At 47.0% G+C, this 21,916-nt stretch overlaps 1 protein-coding gene across 2 annotated transcripts; it reads left to right on the top strand.

The window, feature by feature from the left end:
- The first annotated feature begins 461 nt into the window (after positions 1 to 461).
- LOC119899856 (spastin-like) lies at positions 462 to 14,368 on the top strand. Of its 2 annotated transcripts, none has more exons than XM_038714649.1 (17): positions 462 to 1,238; positions 2,433 to 2,516; positions 2,778 to 2,861; positions 7,845 to 7,922; positions 8,263 to 8,417; positions 8,524 to 8,654; positions 9,072 to 9,165; positions 9,296 to 9,370; positions 9,877 to 9,948; positions 10,099 to 10,174; positions 10,254 to 10,345; positions 10,430 to 10,509; positions 11,256 to 11,298; positions 11,389 to 11,468; positions 11,671 to 11,741; positions 13,657 to 13,697; positions 14,157 to 14,368. In XM_038714649.1, exons 1-17 carry the CDS (start codon positions 896 to 898, stop codon positions 14,280 to 14,282), a joined length of 1,725 nt encoding a protein of 574 aa, XP_038570577.1. In that variant the 5' UTR covers positions 462 to 895; the 3' UTR covers positions 14,283 to 14,368. The 2 variants fall into 2 exon arrangements, with proteins under 2 accessions (XP_038570577.1, XP_038570578.1); XM_038714650.1 differs by having other exon boundaries at positions 464 to 1,238; positions 8,266 to 8,417.
- Positions 14,369 to 21,916: the final 7,548 nt, after the last annotated feature.

Below are 21,916 nucleotides of genomic sequence, written 5' to 3'. Positions count from 1 at the left end.
TATCAACCTGCCACCATATTACAAATTACATGTGAGCAAACGATATGCAATCCGTGCATTAATAAAAACCGAGTCTGCATAATATAAAGTCATGTCCCAACATTTTCCCAGACTGTCCGAGTTGTTGTTCTGACTTGAAATGTATTTTCCCAGTTCAAATGTTTCAGATTATTCTCACACCACATGAAAGGTGAGGGTTAACCAATTAACTGATAGGCTAATTGATGACTTTCTGTTTTTAAACAAACACACCGACAGGTCACTGGTTCTGGCTCCTAAACTGCAAATATTTGCTAGTTTTCAGTTTTCTGTGATCATAAACACGACGTCTGCATTTTGACAGTTGGTCAGAAAAACAAACACCTGCGCTTCAGGACAAAATGACAGCATTCAGTATTTACTGACATTTTATTCAGTGAATAATCAAATCGATTTATTAAAGATTAATAAAGAAAATACTGTCATGTTGTGATAAAAAATCATTGTTGGTTGCAGCTTTAGTTCTGCTGTGATGGACTGATTCAACGTCCCACGAGCTTTCCGTTAACTTAATCACTAAACACAGAAAAGAGTTAAAAAAAAAATTGATAAAACATAACTTTACAACAAATTAACACAGAGTGAAACAAGACTGGGGCCACAAGATGGAGGCTGGAGGGCCCGTCATAGTTGATATTATAATTTTATGTAGACCCCAATGAGATGGAGACAACCTGGGGGCCCTTGGCGGACTGGACACACTCCGGCCCAGCAGGTGGCAGCACCGTGTTGGATCGTGACCCGCCAGTAAACACAAAGAAGAAGCGGTCTGTGAAACAGCAGCGCGTTAGTCTGACCTGCAGCGGCTCTCGGGGCTGAACCGGACCGGTATGCTGTGGACTGAATATGGACCTGAATGAGTCTCTGGGGAAGAAGCGGCAGGAAGCGGACCGGGAGTTCCGCGGCTCCGCTGGACAGAGTCCCCGCCGGTGACGGTGCCGGGAAGCTGAGCGTGCTGTGGTCCGTGTCCTACCCGCTGCTGGCCGTGCTGTCCCTGCTGCGGTCGCTCCTCCGCTGGCTGTGGAGGCGCACCGCGGCCGCTGGCAGAGCCGAGCCCCGAGCCGACGAGCCTGGCGGCGCGAAGCGGCAGCAGCGGGACGGCGGCGGGAGCCCGGAACCAGGCGAGCGGGTCAGGAGCCACCACGGCCGGGCCTTCGAGTTCATGTCTGCGGCGCTGAGGATCGATGAGGACGAGCAAGGTATCCGGTGATAGCGTTTTCCCCCTTTGCTGCTGCATCAGACTGATCAGCTGCATGATGTGTGTGTGAAGAATGGACCACAGAGGGTTCTGGATCAGTATCAGTTCTTGGTTTTGTTGTAATAAAGTAGCCTAGAATATTTTTTGCAGCGCGTGACAGCTTTGACCCCCCCGCAGGGTTTAAATCAGGGAATCGACTCCATCAGGGAGCCGGTGTCCTGCAGCTGATGACTCTTTCTGTGATGACTGATTGATTATTGATCAGCTGGAGCCAGACACCCTCTCAGAGAGCTGCTGCACCTAACAATCATCTTCAGTATTATGTCATCAGTTTGTTAAAGTGAGTCCAAACTCAAAGGGAAACAGGAAATCCTCATACTGGACCAGAAGGAACCAGATTAGTTCAGCCGTCTTATTGCAGTGGATGTAGAAACATGGGGATTTGTTGTTTTGGCTGTGTGACTAAAGTGAAGCGTGTCTTTCTTTATAAAACCTTCTGAAGATTTGATTTAACAGCACATGTTTGGACAAATCTTTGTGAAGGTTTTAATTAAATGGTGACCACAAAGGCTGAACTGTGCAGCAGGAGGAGAAAACTGATGCATTTGAATTTCTAAATGTATCCAAATTAAACTCTGTCATTAAATCTGCATAGAAATAATGCAAAATAACTTAACAGTAAGGATTGCAGGATGCGGTTAAGGTGTTAAGCTGAACTCTTCAGCCTCTGTGTGCAGCTGAAGGTCAGTTAGATGTGGAAGTGTATCAGGATCCAGCAGATCCATAGTCCTGACCCGCGGAGCTGCCACGGTCCCTGCTGTCGATACCGGACTCTCTAATTAAAGTTATCGTTTCATTCATTGGTCTGACCAAATTATTTGTGCAGATGAAACAAACCAGATTTTAATCGGTGAGCTTCAGAGGAGCTGGGAGGTGGAGTTTATTGTCTTTGGACAGGCTAGCTGTTTCCCTCTGTTTCCACTCTTTATGCTAAGCTAAGCTAACCACCAGCTTCATATTAACCGTGCAGACATGAAAGTGGTATTGATCTTGCAAGAAAGTTAAGCAGCTTATTTCCCAAAATGTTGAACTTTTCCTTTAAGTCTATATTCTTCTTCTTCTTCACAATAAAAGCCTCAGTTCTCTCTCACACACACTTAGTTTCGAGGGCTTTAATTGGCTGATGTGTTATCAGGTGACAAGCAGCAGGCGGTGGTCTGGTACCAACGAGGCATCACCGAGCTGGAGAAGGGCGTCGCCATCCAGATTGCAGGAAGCGGTGAGTCCACAGTTTATTCACTGCAGGGAGACCGAAGCCCGACATGGACAAACTGAGCAGGAAGGGAAACCGAGCGGCCCAGCATCTGTTGTTATTGAAACCACATCAGCTGGCTGTACCTGTAGTCATGACGTCACGTCATCCTCAGCTTGAGTTCATCAGGAGAGGACCCGACTGTAATGACGATCATCGTTCGTTCCTGATTCTGTGAGGAGATGAAGTCCAGCTTTAGTCAAGTTGTGTTTTCTGTCTCTCTTCCAGGAGAGACATATGAGCGTGACAGACGTCTGCAGAAACAGATGACCTCCAACCTGATCATGGCTAAAGACCGACTGCAGTCTTTAGGTAGCTTTGGGTGGTTTCACTACGTCTCTGGTGCTGAATGTCCTCAGATCTGGTCTCTTTGTGTCTCCTTGTGGCCGTGTTGTGTCTCCTTGTGTCTCTTTGTGGCCGTGTTGTGTCTCTTTGTGGTCGTGGTGTGTCTCCTTGTGTCTCTTTGTGGCCGTGGTGTGTCTCTTTGTGGCCGTGGTGTGTCTCTTTGTGGCCGTGGTGTGTCTCTTTGTGGCCGTGGTGTGTCTCTTTGTGGCCGTGGTGTGTCTCTTTGTGGCCGTGGTGTGTCTCTTTGTGGCCGTGGTGTGTCTCTTTGTGGTCGTGGTGTGTCTCTTTGTGGCCGTGGTGTGTCTCTTTGTGTCTCCTTGTGGTCGTGTTGTGTCTCCTTGTGGCTCTCCTTGTGGCCGTGGTGTGCCTCTTTGTGTCTCCTTGTGGCCGTGGTGTGTCTCCATGTGGCCGTGGTGTGTCTCTTTGTGTCTCTTTGTGGCCGTGGTGTGTCTCTTTGTGGCCGTGGTGTGTCTCCTTGTGGCCGTGGTGTGTCTCCTTGTGGCCGTGGTGTGTCTCCTTGTGGCCGTGGTGTGTCTCCTTGTGGCCGTGGTGTGTCTCCTTGTGTCTCTTTGTGGCCGTGGTGTGTCTCTTTGTGGCCGTGGTGTGTCTCTTTGTGTCTCCTTGTGGTCGTGTTGTGTCTCCTTGTGGTCGTGTTGTGTCTCCTTGTGGCCGTGTTGTGTCTCTTTGTGTCTCTTTGTGGTCGTGGTGTGTCTCTTTGTGTCTCTTTGTGGTCGTGGTGTGTCTCTTTGTGTCTCCTTGTGGTCGTGGTGTGTCTCTTTGTGTCTCCTTGTGGTCGTGGTGTGTCTCCTCGTGGCCGTGGTGTGTCTCCTCGTGGCCGTGGTGTGTCTCCATGTGGCCGTGGTGTGTCTCTTTGTGTCTCCTTGTGGCCGTGGTGTGTCTCTTTGTGTCTCCTTGTGGCCGTGGTGTCTCCTTGTGGCCGTGGTGTGTCTCTTTGTGTCTCCTTGTGGCCGTGGTGTGTCTCTTTGTGTCTCCTTGTGGCCGTGGTGTGTCTCTTTGTGTCTCCTTGTGGCCGTGGTGTGTCTCCATGTGGCCGTGGTGTGTCTCTTTGTGTCTCCTTGTGGCCGTGGTGTGTCTCTTTGTGTCTCCTTGTGGCCGTGGTGTGTCTCCTTGTGGCCGTGGTGTGTCTCCTTGTGGCCGTGGTGTGTCTCTTTGTGTCTCCTTGTGGCCGTGGTGTGTCTCTTTGTGTCTCCTTGTGGCCGTGGTGTGTCTCTTTGTGTCTCCTTGTGGCCGTGGTGTGTCTCCATGTGGCCGTGGTGTGTCTCTTTGTGTCTCCTTGTGGCCGTGGTGTGTCTCTTTGTGTCTCCTTGTGGCCGTGGTGTGTCTCCTTGTGGCCGTGGTGTGTCTCCTTGTGGCCGTGGTGTGTCTCTTTGTGTCTCCTTGTGGTCGTGGTGTGTCTCCATGTGGTCGTGGTGTGTCTCCATGTGGTCGTGGTGTGTCTCCTCGTGGCCGTGGTGTGTCTCCATGTGGTCGTGGTGTGTCTCCTCGTGGTCGTGGTGTGTCTCTTTGTGTCTCCTTGTGGCCGTGGTGTGTCTCTTTGTGGCCGTGGTGTGTCTCTTTGTGGCCGTGGTGTGTCTCCTTGTGGCCGTGGTGTGTCTCCTTGTGGCCGTGGTGTGTCTCCATGTGGTCGTGGTGTGTCTCCTCGTGGTCGTGGTGTGTCTCTTTGTGTCTCTTTGTGGCCCTGTTGTGTCTCCTTGTGGCCGTGGTGTGTCTCCTTGTGGCCGTGGTGTGTCTCCTTGTGGCCGTGGTGTGTCTCTTTGTGTCTCTTTGTGGCCGTGGTGTGTCTCTTTGTGTCTCTTTGTGGCCGTGGTGTGTCTCTTTGTGTCTCTTTGTGTCTCCTTGTGGTCGTGTTGTGTCTCCTTGTGGTCGTGTTGTGTCTCCTTGTGGTCGTGTTGTGTCTCCTTGTGGTCGTGTTGTGTCTCCTTGTGGTCGTGTTGTGTCTCCTTGTGGCCGTGTTGTGTCTCTTTGTGTCTCCTTGTGGCCGTGGTGTGTCTCCTTGTGGCCGTGGTGTGTCTCCTTGTGGCCGTGGTGTGTCTCTTTGTGGCCGTGGTGTGTCTCTTTGTGGCCGTGGTGTGTCTCTTTGTGTCTCCTTGTGGCCGTGGTGTGTCTCTTTGTGTCTCCTTGTGGCCGTGGTGTGTCTCTTTGTGTCTCCTTGTGGCCGTGGTGTGTCTCCTTGTGGCCGTGGTGTGTCTCCTTGTGGCCGTGGTGTGTCTCCTTGTGGCCGTGGTGTGTCTCTTTGTGGCCGTGGTGTGTCTCTTTGTGTCTCCTTGTGGCCGTGGTGTGTCTCTTTGTGTCTCCTTGTGGCCGTGGTGTGTCTCCTTGTGGTCGTGTTGTGTCTCCTTGTGGCCGTGGTGTGTCTCTTTGTGTCTCCTTGTGGCCGTGGTGTGTCTCCTTGTGGTCGTGTTGTGTCTCCTTGTGGCCGTGGTGTGTCTCCATGTGGTCGTGGTGTGTCTCCTCGTGGTCGTGGTGTGTCTCTTTGTGTCTCCTTGTGGCCGTGGTGTGTCTCCATGTGGTCGTGGTGTGTCTCTTTGTGGCTGTGGTGTGTCTCTTTGTGTCTCTTTGTGGCCGTGGTGTGTCTCCTCGTGGCCGTGGTGTGTCTCCTCGTGGCCGTGGTGTGTCTCCTCGTGGCCGTGGTGTGTCTCTTTGTGTCTCCTTGTGGCTGTGGTGTGTCTCCTCGTGGCCGTGGTGTGTCGTGGTGTGTCTCCTCGTGGCCGTGGTGTGTCGTGGTGTGTCTCCTCGTGGCCGTGGTGTGTCGTGGTGTGTCTCCTCGTGGCCGTGGTGTGTCTCCTCGTGGCCGTGGTGTGTCTCCTCGTGGCCGTGGTGTGTCGTGGTGTGTCTCCTCGTGGCCGTGGTGTGTCGTGGTGTGTCTCCTCGTGGCCGTGGTGTGTCGTGGTGTGTCTCCATGTGGTCGTGGTGTGTCTCTTTGTGTCTCCTTGTGGCCGTGGTGTGTCTCTTTGTGTCTCCTTGTGGCCGTGGTGTGTCTCCATGTGGCCGTGGTGTGTCTCTTTGTGTCTCCTTGTGGCCGTGGTGTGTCTCTTTGTGTCTCCTTGTGGCCGTGGTGTGTCTCTTTGTGTCTCCTTGTGGCCGTGGTGTGTCTCCTTGTGGCCGTGGTGTGTCTCTTTGTGGCCGTGGTGTGTCTCTTTGTGGCCGTGGTGTGTCTCTTTGTGTCTCTTTGTGGCCGTGGTGTGTCTCTTTGTGTCTCCTTGTGGTCGTGGTGTGTCTCCATGTGGTCGTGGTGTGTCTCCATGTGGTCGTGGTGTGTCTCCTCGTGGCCGTGGTGTGTCTCCATGTGGTCGTGGTGTGTCTCCTCGTGGTCGTGGTGTGTCTCTTTGTGTCTCCTTGTGGCCGTGGTGTGTCTCCTTGTGGCCGTGGTGTGTCTCTTTGTGGCCGTGGTGTGTCTCTTTGTGGCCGTGGTGTGTCTCTTTGTGGCCGTGGTGTGTCTCCTTGTGGCCGTGGTGTGTCTCCTTGTGGCCGTGGTGTGTCTCCATGTGGTCGTGGTGTGTCTCCATGTGGTCGTGGTGTGTCTCCTCGTGGTCGTGGTGTGTCTCTTTGTGTCTCTTTGTGGCCCTGTTGTGTCTCCTTGTGGCCGTGGTGTGTCTCCTTGTGGCCGTGGTGTGTCTCCTTGTGGCCGTGGTGTGTCTCCTTGTGGCCGTGGTGTGTCTCTTTGTGTCTCTTTGTGGCCGTGGTGTGTCTCTTTGTGTCTCTTTGTGGCCGTGGTGTGTCTCTTTGTGTCTCTTTGTGTCTCCTTGTGGTCGTGTTGTGTCTCCTTGTGGTCGTGTTGTGTCTCCTTGTGGTCGTGTTGTGTCTCCTTGTGGCCGTGTTGTGTCTCTTTGTGTCTCCTTGTGGCCGTGGTGTGTCTCCTTGTGGCCGTGGTGTGTCTCCTTGTGGCCGTGGTGTGTCTCTTTGTGGCCGTGGTGTGTCTCTTTGTGTCTCCTTGTGGCCGTGGTGTGTCTCTTTGTGTCTCCTTGTGGCCGTGGTGTGTCTCTTTGTGTCTCCTTGTGGCCGTGGTGTGTCTCTTTGTGTCTCCTTGTGGCCGTGGTGTGTCTCCTTGTGGCCGTGGTGTGTCTCTTTGTGGCCGTGGTGTGTCTCTTTGTGTCTCCTTGTGGCCGTGGTGTGTCTCTTTGTGTCTCCTTGTGGCCGTGGTGTGTCTCCTTGTGGTCGTGTTGTGTCTCCTTGTGGCCGTGGTGTGTCTCTTTGTGTCTCCTTGTGGCCGTGGTGTGTCTCCTTGTGGTCGTGTTGTGTCTCCTTGTGGCCGTGGTGTGTCTCCATGTGGTCGTGGTGTGTCTCCTCGTGGTCGTGGTGTGTCTCTTTGTGTCTCCTTGTGGCCGTGGTGTGTCTCCATGTGGTCGTGGTGTGTCTCTTTGTGGCTGTGGTGTGTCTCTTTGTGTCTCCTCGTGGCCGTGGTGTGTCTCCTCGTGGCCGTGGTGTGTCTCCTCGTGGCCGTGGTGTGTCTCCTCGTGGCCGTGGTGTCTCTTTGTGTCTCCTTGTGGCCGTGGTGTGTCTCCTCGTGGCCGTGGTGTGTCGTGGTGTGTCTCCTCGTGGCCGTGGTGTGTCGTGGTGTGTCTCCTCGTGGCCGTGGTGTGTCGTGGTGTGTCTCCTCGTGGCCGTGGTGTGTCTCCTTGTGGCCGTGGTGTGTCGTGGTGTGTCTCCTCGTGGCCGTGGTGTGTCTCTTTGTGTCTCCTTGTGGCCGTGGTGTGTCTCCTTGTGGTCGTGGTGTGTCTCCTTGTGGTCGTGGTGTGTCTCCTTGTGGCCGTGTTGTGTCTCCTTGTGGCCGTGGTGTGTCTCCTTGTGGCCGTGGTGTGTCTCCTTGTGGCCGTGTTGTGTCTCCTTGTGGCCTTTTAGGATCTCTTGGTAGTTTTTGATCTTGTCAGTTGACCTCTTCTGATCTTTTCTTCTGTGAAATGTGTTTTTTCTTCTTCCTTGTTGTTTTAGTCAAGGTGCTGTCGGGGTCCGGGGCTCAGACAGACATTTACACTGAGCCCGCCTACCATACTGCCCACCTGCGCTCAGGTACGTTCTGCTGAGGTTCAGAGGAGGCAACGTACACCGTAGACCTTTCTCATTTCTTAGTTTGCGCCTCCTCCCCTCACGTTTTAGTCCCTCCCTCCTGAGGTGCGAGCATAGGAGACGAGGCAACGTCTCATTTAATGAAATAAGAAATCCTTGCTTCAGAACCGTCCCTTTTGAAGCAGCAGCAGTCTCAAATTACAGCATCATGCACTACATTGGCGAGGAGCCCTGAAGCTGTTCTGGTTCTTCCTGTCATTTGTCACCATCTGTATGTAATTAGAATATTGGGATTTAGTTTTTTTCATGTGAGCAACAAATGAAATGTGTGCGTGTTGGTCAGCAGGTGGCGCTGTCTCCAGAAAGAAAGACTCTGTTTGTCCGGCACCATCCAGCCGACCAAAGCCCCTCCCAAAGACGTCCTGTTCTTCCGCGACGAGGCTCCATCGCCCATCAGACCTCGGCTCGCAGCGCCCCCCCGCCCACAGTAACAGTAAGGTGTGTTCACAGGTTAAACGCGATGACCGTGACAGGAACTGTCCGAGGTGCCGTCCCTCAGGTTAGTCCACAGTGATGAACACAAGGTGTCGGACTCTTCCTGCAGGGCAGAACAAGTCGGCACGCCGTTAAAGTCAGCTCCCCGACGTCGAGCCCGCTGAAGAAGAAGGACACGAAGAACTTGAAGAACGTAGACGGGAAGCTCGCCAACCTCATCCTCAACGAGATCGTGGACAGGTGAGAGACGCACCTGAAGGTTTACAGACACCAGCACACTGCACAGAGCTTTATGATGGTACGGATCTCCTGCATCATCGCTCTGCTTCTGCAGTCCTGGTCTCATTTGCGTTCAGCAGTCAGAAAACCAAGAGGTCGTCTTCTTGTTTTCTGGTGGAACACGTGGAGCAGGGAGACTGTAGTCTGCGTCGAAGCCTGCAGCTGTGCGTCTGTACTGACTGCTGCGACTAACAATTGTTTTCATTATGGATAAACCCGCAGATTAGTTTCTTGGTTAATGAAATAATCGTTTGGTCTATAGAGCACAAGAAGATTCAGTTTACTCTGAATGAAGATCAGACCGGCTGAGTTATTGGTTCTTTGGGATTGATTGTGTGTCTGTGCTGGTTTGTCGGTTGCGTTGATCGTGTGTTTCAGCGGATCGTCTGTGAGGTTTGAAGACGTTGCCGGTCAGAATCTGGCGAAGCAGGCGCTGCAGGAGATCGTCATCCTGCCGGCGCTGAGGCCGGAGGTGAGTTCAAGTCCTGACACTAAGCTTTGTAAACTTTGGTTTTCTGATTTGCTTTAATAACAGCAGGGTGAAGTTTCTGATTTCAGTGTCTGGAAGTTTTGGTGTGTCAGCAGATTTTCTTCTTCTCTAGCTGTTTACAGGACTGCGTACTCCAGCCAGAGGACTTCTTCTGTTCGGTCCACCCGGCAACGGCAAGACGATGCTGGTGAGTCTCAGAAACCAACTGATGGGTTTGACTTCAGCAATATTTCCCTTCTCACTTGTTAATTTCAGTGGTTAAAAATAATATATATAAATACATATATTAGATTAATTGTTTGTTTACAACAAACAAATGAAATGGCTCATTTGGCCATTAAAAATGTGAGCTTCAGTCCTGATTCTGAGCTTGACAAGTGTTTGTTTTCTTCGCTGTTCATTCTGAAATCTAAATGTAGCAGCTTTTACTTCTAACTAGTTTTAGTCTGGATACTTTATACAGCAGTCTTGATGACATGAAAGCTCGCAGGTCATTAACGTGTGTCGTTAACGTAGCTTTGAACCAGGGAATAAAGATAATACAGTTTAGGTGACGTAACAATATAGAATCCATTGGTGACATTTCTAAGAGTTGATGGTAAGACAACCTAAAAATCTGCCACACACAGTATTAAGACTTAAATTCATGGTTTTGAGTTTCCTGTAAATTAAAGATGCTTTTATTGACTCCAGGCTAAAGCTGTGGCTGCTGAGTCCAACGCCACCTTCTTCAACATCAGCGCCGCCAGCTTAACCTCCAAATACGTGAGTAAAATAACTTCTCTTGTCTGCTGCACTGGGACACTCGTGGCCATCTTTCACTGTTCACTGACACCTAAACTACGCTTAATCAAAGCAGGAGTGAGCAGGTGATGGATGGTGACTGATCGGCTGTCTGTCTGTCTGTCTGTGCAGGTGGGTGAAGGGGAGAAGCTGGTCCGAGCTCTGTTCTCTGTGGCCAGAGAGCTGCAGCCCTCCATCATCTTCATCGGTAACGCTCACTCTAAATCTGGGGTTTGATCTGCAAACCGGGCGACGGCGGTTGTGTTAATGCTGCTGTTTGTGTTCAGATGAAGTGGACAGTCTGCTGTGTGAACGACGGGAGGGCGAGCACGACGCCAGCCGACGCCTAAAGACCGAATTCCTCATCGAGTTTGACGGGGTAATGCAGCCTTGAGCCTGTTTCTGGTGTGGCGTTAGCTGCAGGAACCGTCAGCAAACACTGATGCGTAAACACTTGTTCCAGGTCCAGTCAGGAGGGGACGACCGGGTTTTGGTGATGGGAGCCACCAACAGGCCTCAGGAGCTGGACGAGGCTGTTCTCAGGTCAGATCTCCCTGTCTTTAACAAAATGATCGTGTCAGAAGGTACATTGTAGATCATTTCACATGATCTTCATCTGCAAGTGGAGTTACCCAGTTCTCGTGGAGCTCAAGGTGTTCCGGTTTGTTGTCATTTTGTGCCTCTTTGTCATGAGATTTGATGATGTCATCTCAGGCTGTGGATGTCAGACACTGTTTTCTGACATTATAAAGACCAAACAACTAATATATTAATGGAGAAAATAATCAACAGTGATCAGAATCAGCTTTATTGCCAGGTATGTGTACACATACGAGGAATTTGACTCAGGATTGTACATTGCTCACGATGTGCTTACTTACTAAAAATACCATAATACAATAATAATAATAAAATAAAATCAGACACAAACTACAGTATAGACAACACTTATATACACACTATGAACAAAACAATAGACATATTGACAAATAGTGCAGTGATCAGAGTGCAAAGGATGCAGGAGTAAACTATTATTCTCATTATGTACATGTTGAAGGTGGATATGATATACAGGTACTCATACATGTACACATGTACTCATACATATACATGTACACATGTACTCATACATGTACACATGTACTCATACATGTACACATGTACTCATACATATACATGTACACAGTGTGATGGAGCATAGTGCAAAGGATGCTGGAAGAAATAATGCTGTCGTGATGATGGTTAGTGGCAGCCCTTCACTCAGCTTTGTGTCTGTTGTTTATTTGCAGGCGTTTTGCTAAGCGTGTTTACGTAGCTCTGCCAGACGAGGAGGTGAGTTCAGCATCAGTTACAGATTTTAAACATGTAAATTAAAGGTTTGTCTGACTGACGTGACGCTGCTGCTGCTGCTTCTCTTGTCAGACTCGCTTCAAGCTGCTGAAGAACCTGTTGGGGAAACATGGAAACCCGCTGACGCACAGAGAGCTGAGCCAGCTGGCCAGGTCAGCTTCCATCACTTATTCATTTATTAGTCTTCACAGAACTCCAAACTTGTTTGTGGCGTGTGAGGAAGACGTCCCCCCCGATCCCCAGTGCTCGGAGCTTCAATGAAGCACAATGATGCGTTCGCACTGCACTTTATATCCAGCAGGGGCAGAGACACACTGTGTTTAAGAAAAGAGTTTCTGTTTCTGATTGGTTTAGAATGACAGAAGGATACTCCGGCAGTGACCTCACCTCATTGGCTAAAGATGCCTCCCTGGGACCAATCAGAGGTGAGACACAGTCTTCAAGTGAAACTTTATCAGCTCTTTTTATTGTCTGCTGTCTTACTTTGTCTTCAAATTCAAATTGGCATTCTGGTCTGGTCACAAAACTCCACTCAGATATGGGGACAATTGGCACTGTGTGAAGTTCAAACCAGAGAAAACTTGAAAGCTGTTAAAGAAGGGTTACAGAAATACAGTTTGTAAAAGCATAACTTTTACAAATTGTATTTTTTTTTCTCAGTATCTGAACGTTTCTCCATTATTCAGCAGTGGCTCCTGTGTTTGTCCAGTGCTTACATCCTGAGTCCATATATTTGGTTTAAATTCTGTTTCAGTCATGTTTGTTTAACTGGATCCACACAAACGATAAACAAGATGAGGGAAAGTTTCTGGTCATTTATGATCCTCAATACTGGGATACCATGTTACACTCTCGCCAACTCTTTCCGTCAAGATTAGACAGTTACTAATGTTATCCAGTGCAAAGTTATATCGCTTTCCACTTTAATTCACCAACTAACGGCACCCGTGTTACTATCCTGTGTAGCACTGTAGATTTAGCCTGCAAGAAAGGATGTAAGAAGCAAAAAGCAAATGTGGAGCGATTTGTTTAGTAACGTTAGCCTATAGTGATGCAGCCAGCTAACGCTACAGTAGCTCGGACCTGCTGTTTGCTTCGTAACGTTCAGTTTATGTTTATTGTCATTTTACCAATACTCAGGTACACAGCTTCTCCTCCTCTCCGTCACTAACGTGACCCACATAACATAAAACACTGCAACAAAAACAACCCAGAGGAAGGAAGAGTCATCCACTGACACTAGTTACAGTAAAGTTACTCACTGCGGTCTAACTGTTCTAAAGTGTGACACAATCTCCTCATAATATTCAGTCCAGCTCACTAACCGTTTCATTATCATCCAGTACATGTAGCTGTGCTGACACTGCTGAGCCTCCGGTGAAAGATTCACTGAAAGTAAAGATAGTTACTGAAAGCAGCAGGCGAGCTAACGATGTAGCACGTCGGCTAAATGCAGTAAATGTACCGTGATCATGTAACGAGCACGGATTAGTTCAACCTGCAGCTGATAAAACTGTTACTGTAACGTTGCAGCGGGAGTTTACCTGAGTTTCCAGCTCTGTCTGTCTATAGCTGCTGTCACTCTGCCTTTTTCCGGGAGGATTGTGCCGATATGCGGCTCGCTGCGCTGAATGAAGTAACGTTACGGCGCCGGTGTTGATCTGCCTCTGAGCCAGGAACGCTGAAGTAACAGAGCCTGAACATGTCTGGTGAAAAGCCACAGCCTGCATGCTGGTGTTCCTGCGTTTATTGCAGGATTTCTGTATGAAAGTGGTCGTGTTTCGGATTCTGCTCGCTCATGAGTTCAAGCGAGCACGCGTACGAGCACACGCCTGGTTGCAGTCTTAGAACTGCACCGCTAGTGGCCGCTGGAAACTCCATAATGCCCCTTTAATGATGGTTTAAGGCAACCAGCTCTGCTTTCCCTTATTTGCTGTCATATATTTATTTATTTAGCCTTTATTTAACCAGGTAAGAGAACAGAGGTCCTTTAAATGCTAAGAGTTGTTATTCGTTCCAGTCACTGGCCGCAGATAACTGAAAGCGGCCAGAAGAGTTGACCAGAGAGGTAAACCTGTTTGAGTGCAGGTTGCGGTTCGGTAATGATACAGGGACCAATGAGTTTAGTTCAAACAGGGATTTGCCTAGTAAGGACTCATAATACATATATAAAGTAATATAATGAGTCGGATGTTCAGACTGATGTAAAAGTGATCCCTGTGAGCAGAAAGCTTCACACTGCTCTGAAAACCGGCTTCAATGGGGGTTCCTGGAAAAAAGATTTCAGGACTGGGAACGTTGTTCTGTTTGTTCAGATGAAGTTTGTTTGTGTTTCGGCAGAGCTGCGTCCAGAACAAGTGAGGAACATGGAGGCCAGCGAGGTGAGTTCACTCCACCCCAGCTGATGATGTAATCATGTGATCATTTATTGAATAAACTTACTCCCCAAACTTTAAATGTCACCCTAAAGCCTCTTAATGTTTCAGTGCGGAGGGTTTTTACTGCGGAGACACCGCTCAAACTCAACCCCAACACTGTGTTCACATTTAGATTTCAGCTGCAGTAAATAACCTGAGGACTGATGAAAAGTTAGGAAGTTTAGTTTCACTGTCAGGTCATAACCATGTATCTAATTAGTCAATAAGGAAAGAAGTAAATGAACAAAATAGATTAATTTCCTGTTGACTAAAAATGTAACGCTAACTTTAAATGATTTAGTTAAAGTTAGCGGTGCATCAAATAATGTGGTGGAGTTAAAAGTTGTGAATGGAAAGTGTGCAGCAGCACCTGAAAATACGGAGTAAATATTTCCGTTTCCCGTGCTTCTGTCTTCTGCACAGGTCCGAAACATTTGCTTCAGAGACTTTGAGGAGTCTCTGAATAAGATCAAGAGGAGCGTCTGTCTGCAGACTCTGGAGCTTTACGTCCGCTGGAACAGAGACCACGGAGACACTACGGCTCTGTGAACTCCACACAAACAGACTTCTTCCAAAACCGCGTTTTTATGAACCTTTGCACGAATGTTTCTACGAAATAAAGAATCTTCCTCTTATTTCTTTTGTTTCTTACTTGAAGTCTGATATCCAAAGACAGTCTTCTTTTAACTACCTGAACTGTTTGTGGTCTGCTCCCACAACAGAGTGAACCTCACTCAGCATCGTGCCAATCTATTTTAAGTTGGACAAAACTAAAACCACCAGTCTGTCTGTCCTTTTAACTGTCCCTCAGTGTGCTCTGACACAAAGCAAAAAAAAAGTCAGGAAGCACTAATGCAATTCAGATATCGAAGCCACGCTTCTAAAATAAGGTTGCATATTGCACATAAAGGGAGAGACACCAAAACACGCACTTGAACTAAGGGGTTTATTTAAGAAATGATAAAGGAAGCAAACAAAGCACATGGAGATCGTCTCTCTGAGAGACCGATGGTGGCAGCTTTAATACGGATCGGGTGCTCTGGGCCCAGGTGCTCCCCGTCAGCCCAAGAGGACGGCCCCGCCTATCTGTTACACAAACCTGCGAACATGGCACAACCACACAGAGGGCCGTCACAGTAGGCAGACCCAGAGTCAGCACTGTGCATCTTCACTCAAGAGGACGGCTGTGATGTGACACCAGATTACGTTTATGATGGTGAAGCGTGTCCCCACTCGTCCTCAGGCCCTCCTCCTCCCCTGTCACCTATTTAGACAATTGACTAATTGGGAGATGGACGACTGGATCTCCACCGGCTTCCTGTGTGGGCCAGGAAACTCCACACCACCCTGCGGTTCAGGTAGGCGTCCATAGATCTCACATCTACACCTGTGTTTATTATATTTCTTCATTATGTCTCTGATCTCTGAAACCAAAGCTGCGCCCTTTAAAGCCTGTATCTTTTTTGGCCTCTAGTATAACCTCAGTCATGCAAACCGCTGTTGGAGATGTCTCGCAGCAGCCCAAATCACGCCTCGAGGCGGCCAGCTGTCATTTTAGGGCAACGAAAATGAAGTGATTCTTATTTTTAGGTGATTATACACTAATGAAAACATGCTTGTGAATGTTATCGCTATATTTTGCAAATAGAGGCCCTCAAATCTAAAACAATGAACCTTTAAGTGATGCAATTTCTCAAGTACTGTAGGCTACTGTAGATTTTTGAGGTACTTGTACTCTAGCACGGATTAAAAATACAGCGGCCCCTGGGCACAAACTCTTGTACGTAGTGTTGGGAAGAAGCATGGGATTATGGGAGTTCATGCCTTTACCACAATTGCCTTTGCTGCAGTCAGCTTCTCCAGGTTGGGATTCCTTCAGTGTTTATCGTTAGCATGTCCCCCTCGTGTACCTGAGGTCGCCGGTTCAAGTCAGGACCGTGAGGTACGTACTCAGGACAGACAGTTACATTGGTGCCAGGACCCGGATGGGAGAGAGTTTTAGGGCGCTGAGTGTAACGGTAGCCAGTAAGGCTGCGCTGTGAGTAACACCTTAGGAGAAGCACCTGGCGACCGACGTTGGTGCCTGTTGGTTTTAGCCTCCATCAGTGAGGAGGAGCAGCAGGAAGGGGTTGGAGCCCGGAGGAGTTGAGACTTCAGGGGCATCGCCAGAATGGACCAGAGCCCTATCCAGTAGGATCTTGTAGCGGTTAGAGAGAATTGTGGAGAAACCCCAAACAAATCTTGTGGCCTGGAGGCGGCCTTTGAATCTGAGACCACTGGAGACATCAGGGAGGTGGGTGATCAGGCTGATTGGACAGCGAGAGTGGGAGACCTCTGCAGCAGCACAGAGACAAAGCCGTCCATCAGCTTATCCCTTTTTTGGAGATCTGACTCCAGGCGGCGGAAATTATCCCCCAACTGTGAGTAAGCAAGTTTGCAGTCCACATACACACAGCCATAATAGATTTATACTCAAACTATAACTCATAAAACAACACAATTGTAATTGTGGAAAACCTAAAACAGCAAAGTGAAAGTAATCCTGAGGGTAGGTGATCTACTCATAGTGGGTGGTTGCTCCATCTCCCCATCCCAGGAAGTCTGCAACCTTGGTGTCATTTTGAACTTCACCATCTCATTCCAGTCACATGTCAAACTCATTACCAAGTCTGCCTTCTACCACCTCAAATATCTCCAGACTTCGACCTTCACTCTCAGACTCTGTGACAGAGTCTCTCATCCACGCCTTCATCACCTCCCGCTTCGACTACTGCAATGGTGTCCTGTACGGGTACCCAGCAAGGTCCTGGACAGGCTGCAATATGTCCAGAACTCTCACTCACACAAGGCCGTGGCAGCACATCACCCCAATCCTCACCCCGCTTCACTCCTCCTCCCCTATAAATCCCTCCATGCCACTGCCCCCTGTACCTACTGGACCTTCTCCACTCCGTCACGGAAACCTGAGGTCCACCGATAAGGGCTTGGTCTCTGTCCACCTCACCAGACTGTGGACTTCTGTGGACAGAGCCTTCAGCGTGGCAGCCCCTCACCCTCTGGAACTCCACCCCCACAGAGATCTGAAAGGCTCCGTCTTTCGACACTTAGATCTGAAAAAACCCACCTCTTTACCAAAGCATACAATCCAGAATGATCTCCTTTTTATTGTTCAGTTGTTTGTTGTGTCTTTGTGGTCATGTGTAAAGCATCCTTGGATCCCTTGAAAGGCGCTATAAAAAATATATTAATATTAAAAGAATAGCCTCCAGCACGGGACTTCCTGTAGCCAATCACCAAACATTGTTCACCAGATAAGATCAACAGGTCTGATGTCTAAGATCTTTAGCCCAAATAAAAACAGCAGTAAAAATAGGTTTATATTAATGACATGATTTGAAATTATGGCTGACAACCAGGATTGGCCACGCCGACACATGCGCATGTACGACCTTCTGTATATTATTTAGCGATGAAAAATATAGTATTTTTTTGATGGATCTTCACTGTAAGAAACAAGGCAAGGTTAGACTCAAACATGACTCCTGAGTTTCTGAGCGTGTGGAACTAAAAACGCAGCTGGAGTCCTTCAGTTTGGCAGTCATTATTTATTAAAGTACATGGTGTGTTACTTTTACACTACACAGTAAATTCAGTTATTATTTTAATACAGTGTCATTGAATAGTGCATTGTCTTAGAATTGTTTTGATATATTTAGCTGGATGTGTTTTAGCTGCACTGAACGGATGTGGAAACCTGACAGCTAACATTTCCTGAAAGTCAACAGTTTAGTAACGGGAACTAAAATTGGGAACTGAATGTAGAAAAAGAGAACAGATGAAACACGTTTTTTCAAACCTCTCCATCTTGAATAATAATAGACCTGTTTCTAAATTGTCATTTTTATCTATGGTTTTCTTAGTGTCACTTCTGTCAGTACATATAACTTCAAAATGTTCCAGTCTGGCTGTCGATCACTCCCCAACACTGAGACTGCTCTCCTCAGAGTCTGTCATGACCTTTTGTTGGTTGAAGATGCTGGTGAGGCTCCATTCTAGTTCTTTTGAACCTCGGTGCTGCTTTCAACACAGTCCATCACAACTTGCTCATTGGCAGACTGGAAAGGTGGGCAGGAATCATTGATGTAGCCTAAAACTGATTCAGATCAAAACAGATGTTTCTCCGTGACTACACAGTTTCATTCCCTACAAACATGCTCTACAGTGTCCCTGAGGGTTCAATTCTAGGTCCCATTATATTCTTCATCTATATGCTTCCCCTGGGTATTATCATCCGCAAATACAGTGTACAATTTCACGCTGATGACACACACCTCTATATCCCAATTAGACCGGATGACCAGTTTAACACTGCAACCCTTCACAAATGCCTTGCTGAAATACATATTAGTGGATATCACAACTTCATCTTCATCAAAATAATCTGATGTCATTGTACTCATGTCATCCTGCTCACAGAACTCAAATCATGGCAAAGCTAGGGGAACTAGCAACTTATGCTAAGCCCTCGGACAGAAATCTAGGGTAGTCTTTGACTAGGACGAACCACACATAAAGAGAGTTATTCAGTTATGTTTTTATCATTTAAGAAATACAGCCGAGATCAAGTCTTTTATTTCAGCAACAGATTTGGAGAAACTCATTCATGCCTTTATCTCCTCCCGCCTCGACTCCTGGAACTCCCAATACAACCTGTCTCAGTCAGAAATCAATTCATGACCTACAGTTAGTCCAAAATTCTGCAGCTCAACATCACCACGGTGTTTGCTCTTAGTTCTTATCCCCCCATGAGTTGGGATGCTGAAATCCTCTGGTAGGGCGTTGCTAGCTATTCCAAGTTCTAGGCAAAAACCCAGAGTGTATTCCTGGTTTATCTCATTTCTCATTTATACACAAAATTTTCAATGTGTAATTTATTTTTCTTTTAATTTTACACTTATGATATATGTTTTGTGTAGTCTTTGTTGTCCACCACTAATTAAAGCCCTTTATTACCTGTATGGAGTGCCAAATAAAGCTATTATTATTTTTATTATTTATCATACCTAAACAAAAAAAGTAGACTGTCAAAGCCTCCCTCAACAACATATATGAAAGTACCAGCCCAGCTACAGGTGTACCGGACCTTAAGTACGCTCCGTAGGTCACATGACGTTAAACACGTTGTCAGTCGCAGTTTGGTTAAGTTTAGGCAACAAAACAACTTAGTTAGGTTTAGGAAGAGATTGTGGTTTGGGTTAAAAAAAATACATTATGTAAGTCAGTAACACTATTCAACTTAAAACGCAATAAGTCAAGCTTGAGATGGTTTCGTACACTGTCTCCTGGGTAAAAGTCCTGAGTTTGGACTTTATTCTAGGTCACCTAACTTCCTCTTTTGCTCATCCCCCGACTGACACACATAATGTTGGATTTTACTTGCAGTATATACTGAATGTCTGATATATATCTACTCTATTTAATTTAACTGGTTTATAGTTCTATATAGAGCAGTGTGATTTTATTTTAAATACATGAATTGTTATGATACATACAGTGTCATGGAAGTGAAAGAAGCTGTGTTTAAAGGATCAGTTTGGATTTTGTAATAAAGATTAGCTTCATCTAAACGCAGGAATGAGTTCTGCAGAACTACCGAGTAGTTCTACCAAGCCCAGCCGGTATGGACCGAACATACATGTGACGTGAGTATAAAAAACATTTGAATCAGAGGTTACCGTTCAAAGTCAGCGGACTGACAGGGATCATTACCACACTTTCTTCTCTTCCTATATTTTGAAATAAGACTCTACATGTAGGGGAGACTGGGATGAAACACCTTTTGTTTGAGCGTCAATAACTCAGTGGTTGTTTGTGCTAGGTCTCTCAAATATACAACCCATATCTGTCTTCTACAAAGATAACTCACTTGACAACTAGTACACAATCACAGATTACGTGAATTAGTATCAAACTGGGGCGTTTTCAGGCTTTTGAAACATTGGGGGCTTAGCCCAGCACAGAAATCTTTCATGTTTTCACCCCCCACCCCCATTTCCGTCTACCCAAAGTACGTTTATAAAGCAACAGTAAATGATATATATATGGCCTACATTTACTATGATTTTTATAATTACTACTGATAATAATTAACACTGATAATATTAATTAGGAGGGTCTGGGGCTCCTCCCCCTGAAAAATTGGGGCTTTAAACACTTAATTTCCTGCATTCTGGTGAATTTTATTGCCCCAATTTATTGAGGAAATATCTGAAGTGACAATTCAAAATGAAAAGAATATAGTGTAATGTAATGCAGTAAGGCTGTCAGATATGTTTCTCCTGTAGTTCACCCTTTCTAATACAATTTAATCCCAGCTGAGTCTACAGACATGCAGGCATGCCTGAAGTAGCCTAAAGACGTTCTTAATGTGCATATGGCACCTTTTCACCTCAATGATAAATTAGCTTAATTCATTTGAAATAAGTAAACAAATATTTATTAATGAAATATTGGGGGGTGTGGGGCTCCTCCCCCTGAAGATTTTGAGCATTAAACACTTAATTTCTGAATTCACCTGCACCAATTTATGGTGGAAATGTAGTTTTATATAGGGAAGGACAAAATATAGGTGTCAGGTGATAATTCAGAATATAAAGATATAATAGAATGTAATGCAGTAATCAGTAGCTTATAGTTATTTTCGCGCATTTGGCGAATTATTATTCTTTTGACCCACAACACAAGAAACAGCTGGAGCAGAGGGGGAGGGAGTTGAGGCTGTAAGAGATGTGATTGGGCCAGCCCAATGTCAGTATTGGCCTGATGCTTTATGGGCCGATCGTTGCTCATTTCTTTACATAAATAAATGATTTGACTTGTAGCCTATTCGATGAGAGGAGCGCACTGCTCTTCATCAGAGGAAGAAAACACATCCCGGCCGCTTTAGAGGGAATGAAGCATCCTGGAGACAGTGAAACAGTAGTGTCTCACAGCGAGGGGGACAGACACAGCAGCACACAGAGGACAGGTGTCTTGATATTGTCTCTCTTCTTTGCAGCGACTGTGTTAATACGCTGAGCGACAACATTTATATTTATATATCTCCCCCCCCCCTCTCCCTCTCCTCCCCCCCCCCCCTCCCCCCCCCCCCCCCCCCTCCCTCTCTCCCCCCCCCCCCCCCTCTCCTCTCGTGCTGACTCGCCGGCAGGCTGAGTAACAGCAGGGGGGCTCTTTGCTTCTTATCCGCTGCATATTAACATGGAAAATATTGTTGTTGCTGTTGTTGAGTTACATTCGGGGCTACAGTCAAAACACGAAAACAAAGAGTTCCGTAGTTACAAACGACCCCTAGTGTTGTAACACTAGCTGGGGATGAATGTAACAATGAGAGGTAATTTCCTAAAATAACATTCACACTATACAATTTATACAAGAACGTTATTGGAGAATAAAGAAGACATTGTTTTGAATAAGCTGAACAATTTAAAGTTATAAAAACACTTATTTTTTCAAAACTTTATATTAACTGAAAAACGGTGCAATTACTGTCACAACTATGGCAAATGTAGACGGCCCCTAAAGTGTTTTTGGGCCCAGAACTGATCTTGACCTATTTCTTTTGGCCTTGAGTTAGAAAAGTGTTTGCACACAATGCAGAAATCTGAGGATTCAGAATCCTCTTGATCATTGGACTCGGGCGTTTTGCTTGTTTGCTTTCTTTTACCCCTGTCTGTCTTATGCGTCCACTGCCAAGGCATGCTAGAATAAAGGTACAAAAAAACCTTCTGAATCATCATAAGGCAACTTGTTCTCACCCCTGACTTGTCACATATGGACACATGGTCAAGACCCATCGGTGTCAGTTTGTAACGGACTGGGGCTGTAGTGTCAGTTTTGGACAGTAAAGGCAGGTAAATGATGTTAAACAGAAAAGACTAAGGTGGATGGAAGGCCAGAACCCCAACTTTGAACCAGGAGACCGGGGTTCATGTCCCATGTAAAATAAAAAGTCAACATTAAATATTGTTATGTAACTTGCCTAAGCAAACGCAAGTGATGTTTGTTAAAGTACGTATTAAGTGACGTACGTAACTTTAAGTAACTTTAAGTAACTTTTCCTAACACCAACCAAGTACTTTTTGTGCCTAAACCAAATTGCAACATTTCACAACTTTAATAATGTG

The sequence above is a fragment of the Micropterus salmoides genome, unplaced genomic scaffold (assembly GCF_014851395.1).
Source record: "Micropterus salmoides isolate LMB-PRFRI ecotype aquatic unplaced genomic scaffold, ASM1485139v1 Ms_hic_scaffold_12, whole genome shotgun sequence".
Classification (NCBI taxonomy): domain Eukaryota; kingdom Metazoa; phylum Chordata; class Actinopteri; order Centrarchiformes; family Centrarchidae; genus Micropterus; species Micropterus salmoides.
Note: the sequence above shows the minus strand (reverse complement) of the source record. Positions and strands in the feature narration are given on the sequence as shown.